At 50.1% G+C, this 15,263-nt stretch overlaps 1 protein-coding gene and 1 long non-coding RNA gene across 3 annotated transcripts in view; one reads left to right on the top strand and one right to left on the bottom strand.

The window, feature by feature from the left end:
• Positions 1-270, top strand: LOC139064239 (uncharacterized). The gene is made up of 2 exons (XR_011517316.1): positions 1-82; positions 191-270. It is a non-coding gene; the product is annotated as an uncharacterized lncRNA (long non-coding RNA).
• A 626-nt stretch (positions 271-896) lies between these two features.
• Positions 897-15,263, bottom strand: part of si:ch211-195b13.1 (STKc_SGK domain-containing protein) — a 45,630-nt gene continuing 31,263 nt past the window's right edge. The window contains exons 1-13 of one of the 2 annotated variants that reach the window (XM_015940837.3): positions 7,301-7,517; positions 7,001-7,076; positions 6,607-6,679; positions 6,498-6,538; positions 6,364-6,421; positions 3,306-3,389; positions 3,095-3,226; positions 2,914-3,026; positions 2,721-2,844; positions 2,551-2,646; positions 2,325-2,480; positions 2,158-2,247; positions 897-1,286 (exon numbers count right to left, since the gene is read on the bottom strand). In XM_015940837.3, the coding sequence (XP_015796323.1) occupies positions 1,122-1,286; positions 2,158-2,247; positions 2,325-2,480; positions 2,551-2,646; positions 2,721-2,844; positions 2,914-3,026; positions 3,095-3,226; positions 3,306-3,389; positions 6,364-6,421; positions 6,498-6,538; positions 6,607-6,679; positions 7,001-7,076; positions 7,301-7,370 (1,278 nt within the window). In that variant the 5' untranslated portion in view covers positions 7,371-7,517 and the 3' untranslated portion in view covers positions 897-1,121. Of the gene's footprint in view, positions 1,287-2,157; positions 2,248-2,324; positions 2,481-2,550; positions 2,647-2,720; positions 2,845-2,913; positions 3,027-3,094; positions 3,227-3,305; positions 3,390-6,363; positions 6,422-6,497; positions 6,539-6,606; positions 6,680-7,000; positions 7,077-7,300; positions 7,518-15,263 lie in introns of those variants that run through there. The other variant, XM_054736448.2, reaches the window with a different exon arrangement.

The following is a 15,263-nucleotide window of genomic DNA, read 5'->3' as shown; positions in this document are numbered from 1 at the left end:
ACAGACTTTGTTTCTGACCGATTCCAGGTCAGCTGACTCGATAAACAGCTGATTTACAGACTTTGTTTCTGACCGATTCCAGGTCAGCTGACTTGTTAAACAGCTGATCACAGACTTTGTTTCTGACCGATTCCAGGTCAGCTGACTTGTTAAACAGCTGATCACAGACTTTGTTTCTGACCGATTCCAGGTCAGCTGACTCGATAAACAGCTGATTTACAGACTTTGTTTCTGACTGATTCCAGGTCAGCTGACTCGTTAAACAGCTCATTTACAGACTTTATTTCTGACCGATTCCAGGTCAGCTGACTTGTTAAACAGCTGATCACAGACTTTGTTTCTGACCGATTCCAGGTCAGCTGACTTGTTAAACAGCTGATCACAGACTTTGTTTCTGACCGATTCCAGGTCAGCTGACTTGTTAAACAGCTGATCACAGACTTTGTTTCTGACCGATTCCAGGTCAGCTGACTCGTTAAACAGCTGATTTACACATAAACAAGTACATGACATCACTGATTCGGAACCGCGTGTTTGATTCCATAAATTCTGAGAATTTATCAGAACTGGCCAAAATAATGTCTGGAACATCTGCTCCAAGGCCCGGTTCTCCTGGCCAACAGAACTAGCGGTAACCTTTAGGTGGTGCCGATTGGTTGTCAGGAACAGCTGATGAGACAGAACCCATGACCTTTGATGACCTTTGGTTCTGTGTGATTGGATGATGGAGGACAATCCCAGTTAAACCATAACAGGTTCTGGTGAAGACAAACGGGTCACAGAACTCGTTTCCACATTAAACCAACAGACTAAACAAAGAAGGCATCGACTCAGAGGTCCAAACTACTGGAGCACGTTCTTTGAGGACAGCTCTGCCACCTGGACCAGTTCCTGCTTTAGGCACTTCATATCCCACTCTAGCAGCTGGGGGCTCCAGAACCAGCACCAGCAGGTTCTATCATCCTGGATCTGCTCCACACTTGGCACGTCTTATTGATCTTGATGGTTCAGGCTGACTGGACCTGTGGTGCTGGACTACCCACAAGCTGCTGCGCTGAGGTCCATGTCTCAGAGTCCAGACTTCTGGTTCCTGTCCCTTCCTGGGACCGAGACGGGGTTGCTCACATGAAGGATTGTTCCTCCGGCGGTCCGTAAGAAAATCCTGGGAATGCTCCGGCTGCTTCCTTCATGCTGCTGGTCACTGCCATGGAGTCGCTGCACAGAGACGAGGACACAGGCAGGTGGGTGAACTCCGGGTCGAAGTGCCTCAGGTCAGTGGGACTGGACTGGAACAGAGACAGAACCACATGAAGGTCCAACAAAACCAGACTGATGATCAGGTCGCACTAAATGTTTAACTTCTGCTGGAACACAGAACCATCTGGACTTCTAGTTCTGGTCATAGTGACTCTGAGTTCTAGATGTTTCTGCAAAGCTCAGGTTCAAACTCCGGCCCTCGGGCCAGATCTGGCCGGAGCAGTTTCTATGGCCCGTGAGGTCATCTATGACACGTGTATTAGACTGGGCCCACCTGGGCCCGCTGATGCATACGCAGCTAATACCATGAATCCCAGAATGCTTTGCTACGCTAGCGCACCCCCTCCTTTTCTGTTGGCAGTCATTAGCATCCACGCTAACAGAGAGACTGAAAAAAACTGCGTTTGCTCCGTGGGTTTCGGACTTTGAAGGCCAGAGATGGAGACCGGTCAGTCATCGGCTGGAGGCGGAAAACGCACCAACCAGACGGAGCCGGCTGAACTCCGGCGTGGTGACACGTTAAGGTCAGAGGATGACTCTGAGGCTGCTGCACGGTTCCCCCACCCCGCTCAGATCGTGAGCAGCAGCACACCGCTCTGCGATGCGGAGCTTCCTCAGCTCCCAGCCTGAGCTCAGAGATACCAGCTGTCTAGCTGGAACCAGTGAGTGGTGTAGAAGTGTTCCTGTGAGCCTTTTCTCCAGTAAAGCACGAGGGTGAAGGTGCTCCATCATTATTTCTGCGGTTGGCCTGTGAAGACGGCTTTAGAGACAATAGCACCATCGGTTCTGACGCTGAACTGACGTTAGTAGGTGCAGTTGGCTCATTTCTCTATGAATAAGGCGTTTTTAACCCGAACCCACTACTCTGGTTCTGGACGTCCGGGTCTGGACCCTACATACCACAGACGGGACAAACGGAGGTGGGATCTTCTTCGCCATCAGCTCCTCCCAGCTGACCGGAGAGAAGAAAGAGTGGTACTTGAGTTCCAGCTGGAGGGAAGCAGAGCTATGGTGAGCGACTGATGGAGAACCAGAACGCAGAACAAGGATCAGCTGTGAGAACTTACAAAGTCGTCTTTGGCTCCGAGCCGTCTGGTGCGGTCCTTCTGCAGGAGCCCCTCCAGCAGCTCCCGGCCTGCGTTGGAGACATTGGGCTTCAGAACTGGAGTTTGGTGCAGGATGTTGTTGTACATCTCCGCTGTGTTCCGGCTGTAGAAGGGAGGCTGAGGAAGGAGCGCAGGTCCGGTTAATTTAGGGTCACGAGAGCAGAACAGAGTCTGTGGTTCTACTCACCAGTCCGTACAGCATCTCATAGAGCACTGACCCGAGGCACCACCAGTCCACTGTGCGGTCATACGCCTGCTTCTGCAGAACCTCTGGAGCCAAATACTGCAGGAACCAAAGAAGAACATCAAGACACGTCCAGCAGAAAGAGGACTTCCTGATTTGGGTGTTGAACAAACCTCAGGAGTCCCACAGAATGTTGTTGTGGTTCCGGTGGGCTCAAGTCCTTCTTTACACAGTCCAAAGTCTGTCAGGACAACGTGACCCTGTGAGTCCAGAAGGATGTTCTCAGGCTTCAGGTCCCTGTAGAAGACATAATTAGCTGTTGTGCTCCGTGTGTCCACCAGTGGGCGCTGTAGGATCCCTGCTCACCTGTACACAATGTGCAGCGAGTGCAGGTAACCCAGAGCACTGGCGATTTCAGCAGCATAGAACCGGGCCCTGGGCTCCAGGAAGACCCGTTCTCTCTGAAGGTGGTAGAAGAGCTGCCGAGGACAAACATCTGTTAGCACCGCTCTCCGTCTGCAGCACTCTCGAGCAGCAGAGAGCTCACCTCGCCCCCGTTCACAAAGTCCAGGACGAAGTAGAGCTTGTCCACCGTCTGGAAGGAGCAGTGGAGTCCCACCAGGAACGGGTGCTTGATGTTCTTCATCAGGACGCTGCGCTCAGCCATGATGTGCTTTTGCTGCAGGACAGTCAGAGACAGTTAGGGGACAGTTGAGTGGACATGCTGCTTCAGGGGGACCAGGACTTGGCTGACTGACCTCCTTCTTCTTCAGAATGATTTTCTTCTGCAGCACCTTGACAGCAAAGTACCTGGTGGTCTCCTTGTGCCGAGCCAGGAGGACCTGTGTGGACAGAGACATGGTGTCATGAGGACAGAGACAGGTGTGGGACAGCGTGGTCGTGAGCGTGGCGGTGTGAAGAGGTGTGGGGCCGTCTCTGCGCTCTCACAGACTTTCTTTCATCTTGAATGTAACTTTTTTTATACCGATGGGGTTTTTTCCACGAGCCGCTCCCGAAGGTGTCTGTCCTCCACGGCGGTCTGAGCTTCGGTGGAGAGAAGCTCCCGAGCTCCACACCGCTCCGGTTTGCCGTCTCGGCTGATTCTGTTGACAAGCTGTGGACATTCCACACACGACATCATCTTCTGATGCTCGAAGGCGTAATCTTCAGTCAGACGTCTGCCGTTGTGGTGATATCACCATCGAGCTTGGCAGCAACAGTCCCACATCGCCATGCCGCCACTGCGCTGGCTCCTAACAGTACAGGTCAGTCGTCGTGGACTGGTGTGACCACCTTCGCTTGAACACCAGAGGAAATGGTGACTGACGTCCAGAGAAACCCTCCTCCTCACTCACCAGGAAACATCCAGAGAGCAGACACTGAGGCGGTGGATACCTTTACGCACCTGGGTGTTTCATTTCATTTTAATTCAACACTTTATTAAACAGGGAAAGGTTCAAAACAATCAGGCCTGACTCAGTCCAACACCGTTTTTCAGCAGGTTCCTGTTCTGCACAACAACTGCAACCACATCAGCACACCTGCTGTAGCAGATGAAACACCTGCTCCAGGTGGATTGGACTGGAACAGCACAGCCTCCATAAGTAGGAGGGCGCTGCTGCTGTAAACGGGGAGCTCCTCCCATGAAGGAAGTAGATCCAGGAAGCGGCTAGTCTCGTCTTGGCATTGCCAGCCCGTGTGCTCCGGCTGCGTTTCACTGCGCGATCGGCTCTGCTCCAGTGGTGGTAGGTACCTCGACAGCTCCTAGGCTTGGCACTAAGGACCTGCTTCTCAGGCTGTGTTGTGCACGCTCATGGACGTAAGTTCACTTTAGAAGTGGGGGGGACACGGGGGGGGGGGGGGGGGGGGGTATCTTTACAGTGTGTTCTAACGGGAAACGGGCTTCAACACAAACGGCTGTTTTCTGCTTGGTCCTGGAGCTCAACCAGTGTCAGTTTAATATGAAGTAATATTGTTTTGGACGGTGAAACGTGCAGGGGTCAAAACTTGACTTTGGAAAAAGTGGGGGGGGGGCATGTCCCCCCTGTCCCCCCCCCCCAAAAAAAATTACGTCCATGTGCACGCTACAGCTTGGGCAATAGTTGTTGGTGTTGGGCGTGACGGCATCGCTAGCCTCTGGGTAGATGGAGCGTAGGGGGATGACATGTGGGTGGAGCATTCTGAGGCCAGCTCTGCGTGAACGCAGGGATGGACTGAATCCCCGCTGCTGCTGGGCAGGAAGTTCCCTTCTGGCTCGGGCGTTATTAGCTGGAGCGCTCCGTGGTCCGGCCGGCGGCGCCGCTGTTTCGCTCGCTTGATTTTGTCTCAAAATAGTTGTTCCAAGGAAGTTTCCCTGGCGCGTGGCTGGAGCCCCGGAGGAGAACATCTACTTTTTACTGTATTGTTTGTTTGTTTGTTTGTAATTCTTTGTTTTCTTTGTGCAGGCTGAGGCAGGAGTGTGGTCTCGGAGGCGGCGGTCCCGTTTCCTGTGTGTTGGTGTGAATGTGCACTTGCCTCGGGTGTTGTTGGGGTTTGTCTGCCTCCGTGGTCCCCGGCCTCCCTCTCCAGCCTTTTTGATCTGGCTGTTGTTTAGCAGCAGTGCATCATTTACTCTGGGACGGAGTGGGAATCCATTTAATTTAAGAGTTAGATAGATTTCCCTTGTTTTATCACTTATTTGATTAATGCTAGTGTTTGATAACGTTGCACAGACGGATTTTACTAACGGACATTGTTACCGCTTGTCTAACTAATAAATGATTGTGATTTCTGAAACCACGTCTCACTTCACTGGAAACGGATCTACGTGCTTACTGTTTAACCCTTTCCTTGGGCGACGTTCCCAAGGTGGCGTTGTCGGTAATAATCGACTACTCTGACTACGGAAGTGATGGCTATAGGTCGTCTGTCAGAATTTAAGGGTTTCCTCACCACGTGGACTCGAGTAGGTGCAGCTGCCATACTTGGTGTCAGCAGGTTATAAGACCGCTCATGTATCGCCACAATACTAAAGCAACGCAATCATAAAGTGTTGACCTCAACAGCAAACTGAGCCGGTCCAACAACACAGATGCTGTATAAGAAGGGCCAAAGCCGCCTCCTGAGGAGGCTGAGGTCCTTCAGAGGTAATTCTGCTGCTAAAATCCTGTCGTCTCTCTGTGATCCACTCTGCTGGTCTGTCGGGGGGCAGGCGGCTCTGACTGACACAGGAAGACACTGAACAAGCTAGTTCACAAAGCTAGCTCGGTTCTGAGCTGCTAACTGGACTCAGTTGAGGAGATGTGTGAAAGGAGGATGCTGGGGAAGATGACCTCCATCTTAAAGCCCCTCCCACCCACTGCATCCCACTGTGGAGACCATGGACAGCTCCTTCAGAGGCAGACGGAGACATCCCAGATGTAAACCAGAACGCTACCGTAGGTCCTCCATCCCCTCTGCAGTACGAGTGTAGACCTCCTCAGTTTAACTGGTACTGGCGTCATCCTGGTACACAATACCACCAATGCAGTACTCAGTATGTGTTCAATACTCGTGCAATACCAGATGTACATAGTATGTACCTTATGCTACCTAGTTCTAGAACCCAAGTTTTTCATTGTTATTTGTGGTTTTTAGAGGTCGAAGGTTACAACGCCAGCGTGCTGCCTGTGTGTACGCGTGTACCTGTTATTAGTCTTCTTCTCTAAGTGTTGGTGCTGCGGTCACCAGTGGATCTGCCCACTGTGGACCAGTAGTCTGTTCTAGTCTGGTTCATCATGGCAGCTGTTGCCCTGAGTTGCCGCCACGGTGCGTCTTTTTGAAGACGGACGGACTCACCTTCCCAAAGCTGCCTTTGCCGATGATTCTGAGGTAGTCGAAGTCAGAAGGTTTGATCCTGATCCGGAGACACAAACAGATCCGGATTATGTGTAAGCTCCAGGTTCAGGTTTGATTCAACTGCAGATACTCACTGAGTTTCTTCTGCCAGCGATCCACGGGGGGTCCCAAACATCTGGAACATCAGGAAATAGTCAGAAAAAGTTTCAGTATTTTTTTAAAATGAAATAAGAAGAATCTTACTGGACTTTCTCCTGCTGCCTCCTGGTTCTGGTCCTGGTTCTGATCGATCTTCAGGAAGTTGTTCACCTCGATGCTGAAGGACACAGAAAGGATGAGGGATGAGTTCGGATCAGAACTCAGACAGGTGACCTGTCTGAGGCACCTGTCCTCCAAGATCAAATGGAGGAGACAGATGTGATTTCCAGCACCTGACCCGGTTCTGGCTGGACTCAGAACCAGGTGATGAGTCTGATCCTCCCGGAGGGATTAGATTAGATCTATTCTTACTCCCTGGACAGCAGATTAGCAGAATGTCCTGCCAGACTCAGGGACTGATTGGATTGTCCTGAGCAGGCGGGCATGAATGAACCAGAACCAGATCCGGTCCAGGACCGGTTCACATCTACAGACTTACTGCTGGCAGATGTGTGGAGTGGAGACCAGCTTCTGGATGAAGTCATTCAGACCCATCTTCCTCTCCTTGATGAAAGCTGTGGAGCAGAATGACAGAAAACAGCTGTCAGAACCGAGCCGTGATCCGTTACGCAACCAGCTGCGGCTCATTCATCCTCAGACGCATTTTCCATTCAGGGCGCATGCGCACAGCTCCAGGATTTAAACGTTAGATGAGGAAACAGCTCGTTGTTCCGTTACTTTCGTACAAATAAACTCGGTTTGTCCAAAAGGCGCGCGCCACCGTGCGCGTGCAGCTCACCGGTGAGAACTGCGACGATCCCCCGCATCTTGCAGTAGGTCAGGTCACATCCCGCCTCCGTCACGGCCATCCTGGTCCCGCAACGGGAATCCGGAAAAACACGAAGCAGATAAACAACCCGGTTCTGGTCCCGGTACCGTTGCAGCTCTGACTGCTGACTGATGAAGCGCAAGGGCCGTTTATACTGCACACGTGGTCCTGCAGGCCCCGCCCACTGTTGCGTCACAGGTAACCACAGCAACAGGAGTCGGCCAGTGACGTCCCGGGATCCCGTTGCGGCAGGAGGAGGATGACGTCAGGCAGTCCGGTTCTCTGTTCTACCAGAACAGAACCGCGGTCCGTTACGTCATGCGCTGCTAGCTAGGTGTGTGTCCGTTACTCAACAGCAGCACAAAGAAAGCCTTGCTGTCATCACAACACTAAATCACAGGTTTTAACTGTATTTCTGGTTTTGAGCCTAATCTCCTCCACTTCCGGTCGGCTCATGGGTCCCGGAAGTACAAAGACGTGAACATGCTAAAGAACCTGAACCGCTTCGCCTTACTCGCTGGATCTCACACATGTTGTACTTTAGTTTACGTGCCAGCGATGGGGTTCGACCAGCCAGTCTTGTACTTTGCCATTTATCAGCTTGTAAATGTTGGTAATTAGCATGACTACAAATCAGACATCAGTACGTCGCACAAATGACTTCACCACACAAGCTCCATTTTCCTCTGCTCTTCTGGCTCCATGGCTACAGTTTGGTGAAGTGCATTTGCAGTCCTGGACTAATTTTCACACAAAACCTAAAAACTTTTTTCTCGTTCACATATCAGCACGTTCTTGGAATCAGAACGTGTTTTTAAAATTGAAGAACATCCTATGAGAAATCCATAACCAGCGGGATTAGGAAATGGCTTTCATAGCCTCGTTGACTTGCATTCATTCTCTTTTGTTCTTCAGGGGACCCGTGGTCCAGAAGTAGACGGGTGTGACTTTTTCACTTTTTTGAGCCGATTTTCCACTCGTGCGAGAATCCACGACATCGGGGCGAGTTTAGCGCCGAGCGGTCGTGTAGTGTACAGGGGGTTACGAGAGGCGATTAACACCACGTGACCAGCTACCGATGAGCAGTCGTGAGCTCGCACGGACTTCTGGCGTGTTTAATATTTTGCTCGTCCCTCGTGAGGGTATCGCACTGTTGAAGCGGCGCTGCGAGCAGCTGCGACCCAAAAAGTATCAGAACCGCTCACGGCGCATGCGCAATCCTGCATCAACACCGCTCGCTCGCTAATTCCCTGATAACACACGCTGTTCGTTTTTGTTTCTACACGTTTTTTTACTCACAAAGATTGTCAAGAAAGCGTGTTTGTCGTGTTCGTGTCAAATTAAACTGATCACTAAACACAGATTTACTTTCTTTATTTCGTTTCCTCATCCAACCCCCATAAATCCCTGTGTGTCCTCCTGCAGCGCTCCCAAAGGACAACAGGCAAAACAAGACACAACAGTCTGGCGTGTTGAGTAAAAACTGCTATTTTTAGGGCCGACGTGTTGCTACCAGACGTGCAGTGTGAGCACACGACTCGTGAGATCTGCCCTGTGAGGAAGTCGTACAGTTTGAGCTGAAGCTGAACGCTGCGAGTGAAAAAGTCGCACAGTGTCCGCCCGGCTTTAGGCTCCCTATAATGGTTTGTAACACAATGCATTATGGGATTCTTTGCTGTCTCAAGTCCACAAAAGGATGCATCCTTGCATCCTCGATGCAATGGGCGGAGCAAGAACACATTGAGAAGTTTGAGCGAACTTGCCATGAAGCATACTTAGGACTGGAACAGTACTTGGGCCAACGTTGATGCTGTTTCACCAGTTCAGACGAGTACGCATACTGAGAAATGGCCAGCATGACACACCTCAGCTAACCGGGCTTTTCCTGTCACTGTTCAGTCGTCTGGGCTGGATGTCGAACCGCTCCGTTTCAGAAAGTTCCCAAACAGATTCCGACTCAGCTAGTAGATCCAACACCTTCAACAGGGTCAAGTCCCACGACACCAGCACCTCCCAGGTTCTGTTCACTTTCTGTGAATAATTGAAGTTGACATCTGAAGTCAACCAGCACCAGAACACAAATGGCCCGAGTCTCAGAACCAGGGTTGGCAGAAGACCCGTTTAGAAGTGCAGAACTTGTGTAATGGTACAAGTTCAATGGCCTGTATTTGATTTAACACCTTCTAGAGTCCTGGAACCCCCCAAGGCTCTTTACAACACAATCAGTCATTCACCCTTTCACACCCTGGTGGTGATGAGCTACGATGTAGCCACAGCTGCCCTGGGGCGCTCTGACAGAGGCGAGGCTGCCGTACACACATACCACCGGGCCCTGCGACCACCACCAGCAGGTGAGGAGGGTTTAGCCTCTTGCCCAAGGACACAACAGTAGCGACAGACTGAGCGGGGCTCAAACCTGCAACCTTCCGATTACGGGGCGAGCACTTAACTCCTGTGCCACCGTCGCCCAGGAGTCTCATGTCTCTGCAACGGACCAGAACATCAGACATGCCACACTAGAACTGAACCAGAACCAATAAGAATTAAAGCAGGATCCGGACCGCGGCTCCGGAGCGTTCAGGTTATAACGTACTGGAGTCCGACACGCTACACAGATGAGTGGAAAACCTTCATCCAGCTGCTGATCTTTCCAGGAGCCAAAGTCTATCAGGTTCATCCTGAGGTCAGAGGTCAACAACAAAAGGTCAGACTGAGACATCCGGCTGCTGAAGGAGGTTCTGTTACATCAGCAGGTGGAGGGAGATCTTCTCCCCCGGTTCACTTGGAACGAAGAGTGAAGCACAGACATAAGTTCTTCCAAGGTTCTGTTTCTGGGTCCACCAGGATTAAAGGAGCTCTTACCTGTGAAGGATCTCTTGCTGGTCTTCATATTCTGCTGCAGATATAATCCTCCTCTTTGCTTTTTAAACAATGGCTTCCCTCCACTGCATCTCCCGGTGACCTACCAAGCAGCTGAAAGAGCAGACCTCTGACACACCTCAACCCCCCTCCTCTTTCCTCCACCTGAGGGACAAGAACCAAACAGGAGCAGGTGTCTGGTTACGGCTCTCGTGAGAGTGCGAGACCTGCCAGAGGACAAACTGTCTCTATGACATGGAAACCACCCGAGGGACCCACAGAGGCTTTAGAAACTGCTTTGATTGGTCACTACAAACATGTTACTGGTTCCTTGCAACCCTGTTTGTCCGACCTGTTAAACCTAACCTTTAAGTCAGGTGACACCACAGGAGCAGAATGGTGTTCACGCTTACTGACCACCGCCGCCACCCACACAAAAACCTGAGCTGAGTAGGAGAGCGAGAACAACATGAAGTCCACCGAGTTCGACATCATCTACGTGTCACAGACCACACCAAACATCACTAAGTTACAGACGCATTTTAACTCACTGAGACACATTTATTTAAATATTTTACCATTCGTCTCTTTCTTGCTGAAGACAACCAAAGGTGAGCCGGCTATGATGAGCATTAATACGATATCTTACAGGTGGCAGCAGTCGCTCAGGAGGTAGAGTCAGTCGACCAGTGATGGGAGGAGTTCACCCCAGCTCCTGCCAGCAGATTCTGCTGTTGTGTCCTTGGGCAAGACACTTCACCCAACTTGCCTATGCTGGTGGTGGTCAGAGGGGCTGAGGGTGCAAATGGCAGCTTCACCTCTGTCAGAGTGCCCCCGGGTGGCTGTGGCTAGGAGGTAGCTTACCATCAGTGGCAGTGTGTGAATAAAGGACAGGGCTTTATAAATCTTATCCATTATTACAGTCTGGGACAGGGTTTGGTAAACTGAGTGCTTTAAGAGCTCCGTATACATTACCTCTACTTAGGACCAATAAGCTGCGATACTCTCATCTAAACGTAAAATATCAGCCTGCCTGGTCTCTACGGTGTTAATCAGGAGATTCCAGGGTTCTTTATTTATTCAGGGCCTGCACACACTTCGTTTAGATTCAGAAAACAGTCAGGTTTATATAAGTAAGAATTTATTTTACAACAATTAAAACATGACAGGTTAACTAACATTTACTGTGATGGATGGATCTAGATGTGATGTATGGGTTAGGGTTGTGAATGCGGTGTTATCAGAACTTCGTATCTCGGAGAGCTGAGTTCTGGATCTCACTGGGTGAGATCATTCGATCACGTGGCTTCTCCTACCACTGCTATGCAGACGACACCCAGCTCTATCTGTCATTTCCACCGGACGACCACACTGTCTCTGCATGAATATCAAACCGTCTCTCTGACATATCAACATGGATGAAATCCCACCATCTCCAACTCAACCTCTCTAAAACTGAACTACTTGTCATCCCAGCAAAACCATCCATACAGCACAATATCTCAATCCAGAATGACTTCCTATCTCTGGCTCCTTCAAAGGCAGTTGGAAATCTGGGTGTTGTGATTGATGAACACCTGACCTTTAAAGATCATGTTGCCTCTGTTGCTCGTTCATGCCGCTTTGCGCTGTATAACATACGAAAGATCAGACCATACCTAACACAACATGCCACCCAGCTCCTGGTGCAACCTACTGTCATCTCCCGCCTCCATTACTGCAACGCCCTTCTAACTGGTCTTCCAGGCTGTACTGTGAGACCTCTTCAAATGGTCCAGAACGCAGCGGCGCGTCTGGTCTTCAATCAGCCTAAAAGAGCACACGTCACCCCTCTGTTCATTGAGCTCCACTGGCTACCGCTAGCAGCACGCATCAAATTCAAACTGCTAACACTAGCATACAAAGTCCGAGATGGTACGGCTCCCATCTACCTGAATCCTCTTGCAAAGGCTTACGTCTCGGCCCGGCCGCTCCGGTCATCACAGGATGGTCGGCTAGCAGTGCCTACACCACGCTCAGGACAATCCAGACTCTTCTCATGCATCGTTCCACAAATGTGGAATGACCTTCCAAGCTCTACCATTATGCCGCAGTTATAACTGTTTGACTTGTCTGCTCATTGTCTCCTTCTCTCTTCACTATAGGAAATGGGTTATTAACATATTGATCAAATCCATGACAAGGACTAGCTATGTGTCACGCGTTTAACTTAACTTTACTTTGTCCTTGTGCAAATGGTGACGACCTCGTCATATAAACATGCAGAAACATATTTCAATCACTGTAATCATAACACAACGTTCATTTCACACTTCAATCATTAAGCACAGATTAATGAAGCATTTCATTATATTATATTATTATAAGTAGCAATAAACAAACGTTTATTTAATGATTATCTAGCTTATAAGTTGTAGAAGTTCACGTCTGATTTAGGAAATCATTCTTTGATTTGGCAACTGATCCGAGCTGCGAGTGTTGGGCATGAAGAGTCCTGTAGGACGATACAGATGGACCTTGAGGAGAGAACATCATTGTTGACATTCGTTATCACGTGTTCAGAGCTGCAGGGAGGCTCTGAGCTCCAGCTGACGGGATGAAGGCAGGCCGATTTAAAGGGAACACTTGCAGTCTCGAGTCTCCATGTTGACCAGATGTTGGATGGTTAAACTGTACCTAAAACTGACCGTTGTTAAATAGACTCCTAGAAGGTGAAGATGAGAAGAGACCTTCTGCATCATCTGAGGAAGAGGAGGAGGGGGAGGAATGACTGAAGCCCAGCGATGGTCAGGGATTTGGATCATGATCTGAATAGTGGCTCACTCAGCAAACATCCCGGCTTGTTCCTGTTAGCAGCCAGACACAGCAAAGAGAGAATCTGGTGAACAGGAGGAAACACCTGAATAAAAGTGGTGCTGAAGACAGATCGCTTCGACCAGGTTGTAGCTGAAGGATTTTGAGAGACGCTCTCCGAACATGGAGAAGATTATCACTCACTGCTGCAGAAATAGAAACAAGCCGGGCTGACTTGGTGCTCCTAAGACCCACCTGATCCTCAGAGAGGAGTGTTGAGTCACAGTCGGCGTGGACAACCAGGACAGATCTGACACGGTATCACAGTTGGGACTATTGAAATTTCACTTTTTAGGTTTACCATTGCTTTAATCCGAGCTTTGGGTAGTGACCTAGAGAACGGTGTCATGGCAACAAGCGGCACAAATGAGTTTTCTCTGCAGGGCGTCTGGGCTAAAGCCGGGCGGACACTGTGCGACTTTTTCACTCGTAGCCCTCAGCTTCAGCTCAAACTGTACGACTTCCTCGCAGAGCAGATCTCACGAGTCATGCGCTCACACTGCACGACCCAGTTCTCGGATGCGACCTGACTGCTCACACTGTACGTCTGGTAGCAACACGTCGGCCCTAAAAATGTGCTAAAAATAGCAGTTTTTACTCAACACGTCGGACTGTTGTGTCTTGTCTTGCCTGTTGTCCTTCGGGAGTGCTGCAGGAGGACACACAGGGATTTACGGGGGTTGGATGAGGAAAACCAAATAAAGAAAGTGAATCTGTGTTTAGTGATCAGTTTAATTTGACATGAACACGACAAACACGCTTTCTTGACAATCTTTGTGAGTAAAAAAACGTGTAGAAACAAAAACGAACAGCGTGTGTTATCAGGGAAATAGCGGGCGAGCGGCGTTGATGCAGGATTGCGCGCGCATGCGCCGTGAGCGGTTCTGGTACTTTTTGGGTCGCAGCTGCTCGCAGCGCCGCTTCAACAGTGCGATACCCTCACGAGGGACGAGCAAAATATTAAACACGCCAGAAGTCCGTGCGAGCTCACGACTGCTGATCGGTAGCTGGTCACGTGGTGTTAATCGCCTCTCGTAACCCCCTGTACACTACACGACCGCTCGGCGCTAAACTCGCCCCGATCTCGCGGATTCTCGCACGACTGGAAAATCGGCTCAAAAAAGTGAAAAAGTCGCACGGTGTACGCCCGGCTAGAGAAGCTCTGGATGACAACAGTTGTGATGTCACATGCAGGTGAAGGTGATGTCGGTTTTAATTTAGGATTAAAACCTGTTTTAGTTGAGGAGCGGAGACTTGTGCAAGCTTGACCAAATGATTTTTATTCTTTTGACTTAAGACCCTGAGGCCTTTAGGGTGTAGGGTACTTTCTATCATTGACCTCCTGCTCTTCCCAGAAGGTGTAAGGTGTGGCGACGCAGACCCTTCATTTGAAACCTGACATGGGTACGCTTACACGTGCTTTGGTGGTGCGGAGGCTGGAGCTTGCCCTCGATCCCCAGCGTTAACTTTCTAAACCTGCCAGTATACTGCAGTGCATATCGTAATTAAGCCTTGAATAGACACATTCTTATATATAAATAATTAATAATGACTGTCCCCTCATTGGTGGGTAACAGTACAGAAGCTGCAGAGGGGTGGGTTAAACTACGACTCTGCTTCCTGGTCTGGACCCTGGGTTGTCATGGAGGACTAATAAAACTGGCCATGTTCCTAGAAAGAAGAGCTGCTCCATCCAAAGAGGGATGGATGCCGTCTCTCCGCATCAGACCAGGTTTTCCCCAAAAAGTTTTCCAATTATCAATGTAGCCCACGTTGTTTTCAGGACACCACCTAGACAGCCAGCGGTTGAAGGACAGCATGCGGCTAAACATGTCGTCACTGGTCCGATCAGGCAGGGGGCCAGAGAAAATTACGGAGTCCGACATTGTTTTGGCAAACTTACACACCGAAGCAACATTAATGTTAGTGACCTCCGATTGGCGTAACCGGGTGTCGTTACCGCCAGCGTGAATAACAATCTTACTGTATTTACGCTTATCCTTAGCCAGCAGTTTCAGGTAAGATTTAATGTCGCCCGCTCTGGCCCCAGGTAAACATTTAACTATGGTTGCTGGAGTCTCTAATGCCACGTTTCTGACTATGGAGCTGCCAATGATCAGAGTCGGCTTGTCAGTGGGTGCGTCACTGAGCGGGGAAAATCTATTAGAAACGTGGACGGGTTGGTGGTGGCCCACGGGCTCGGTTCTATGCTTCCTGCGTA

Source organism: Nothobranchius furzeri, chromosome 19, assembly GCF_043380555.1.
Source record: "Nothobranchius furzeri strain GRZ-AD chromosome 19, NfurGRZ-RIMD1, whole genome shotgun sequence".
Taxonomy (NCBI): Eukaryota; Metazoa; Chordata; class Actinopteri; order Cyprinodontiformes; family Nothobranchiidae; genus Nothobranchius; species Nothobranchius furzeri.
Note: the sequence above shows the minus strand (reverse complement) of the source record. Positions and strands in the feature narration are given on the sequence as shown.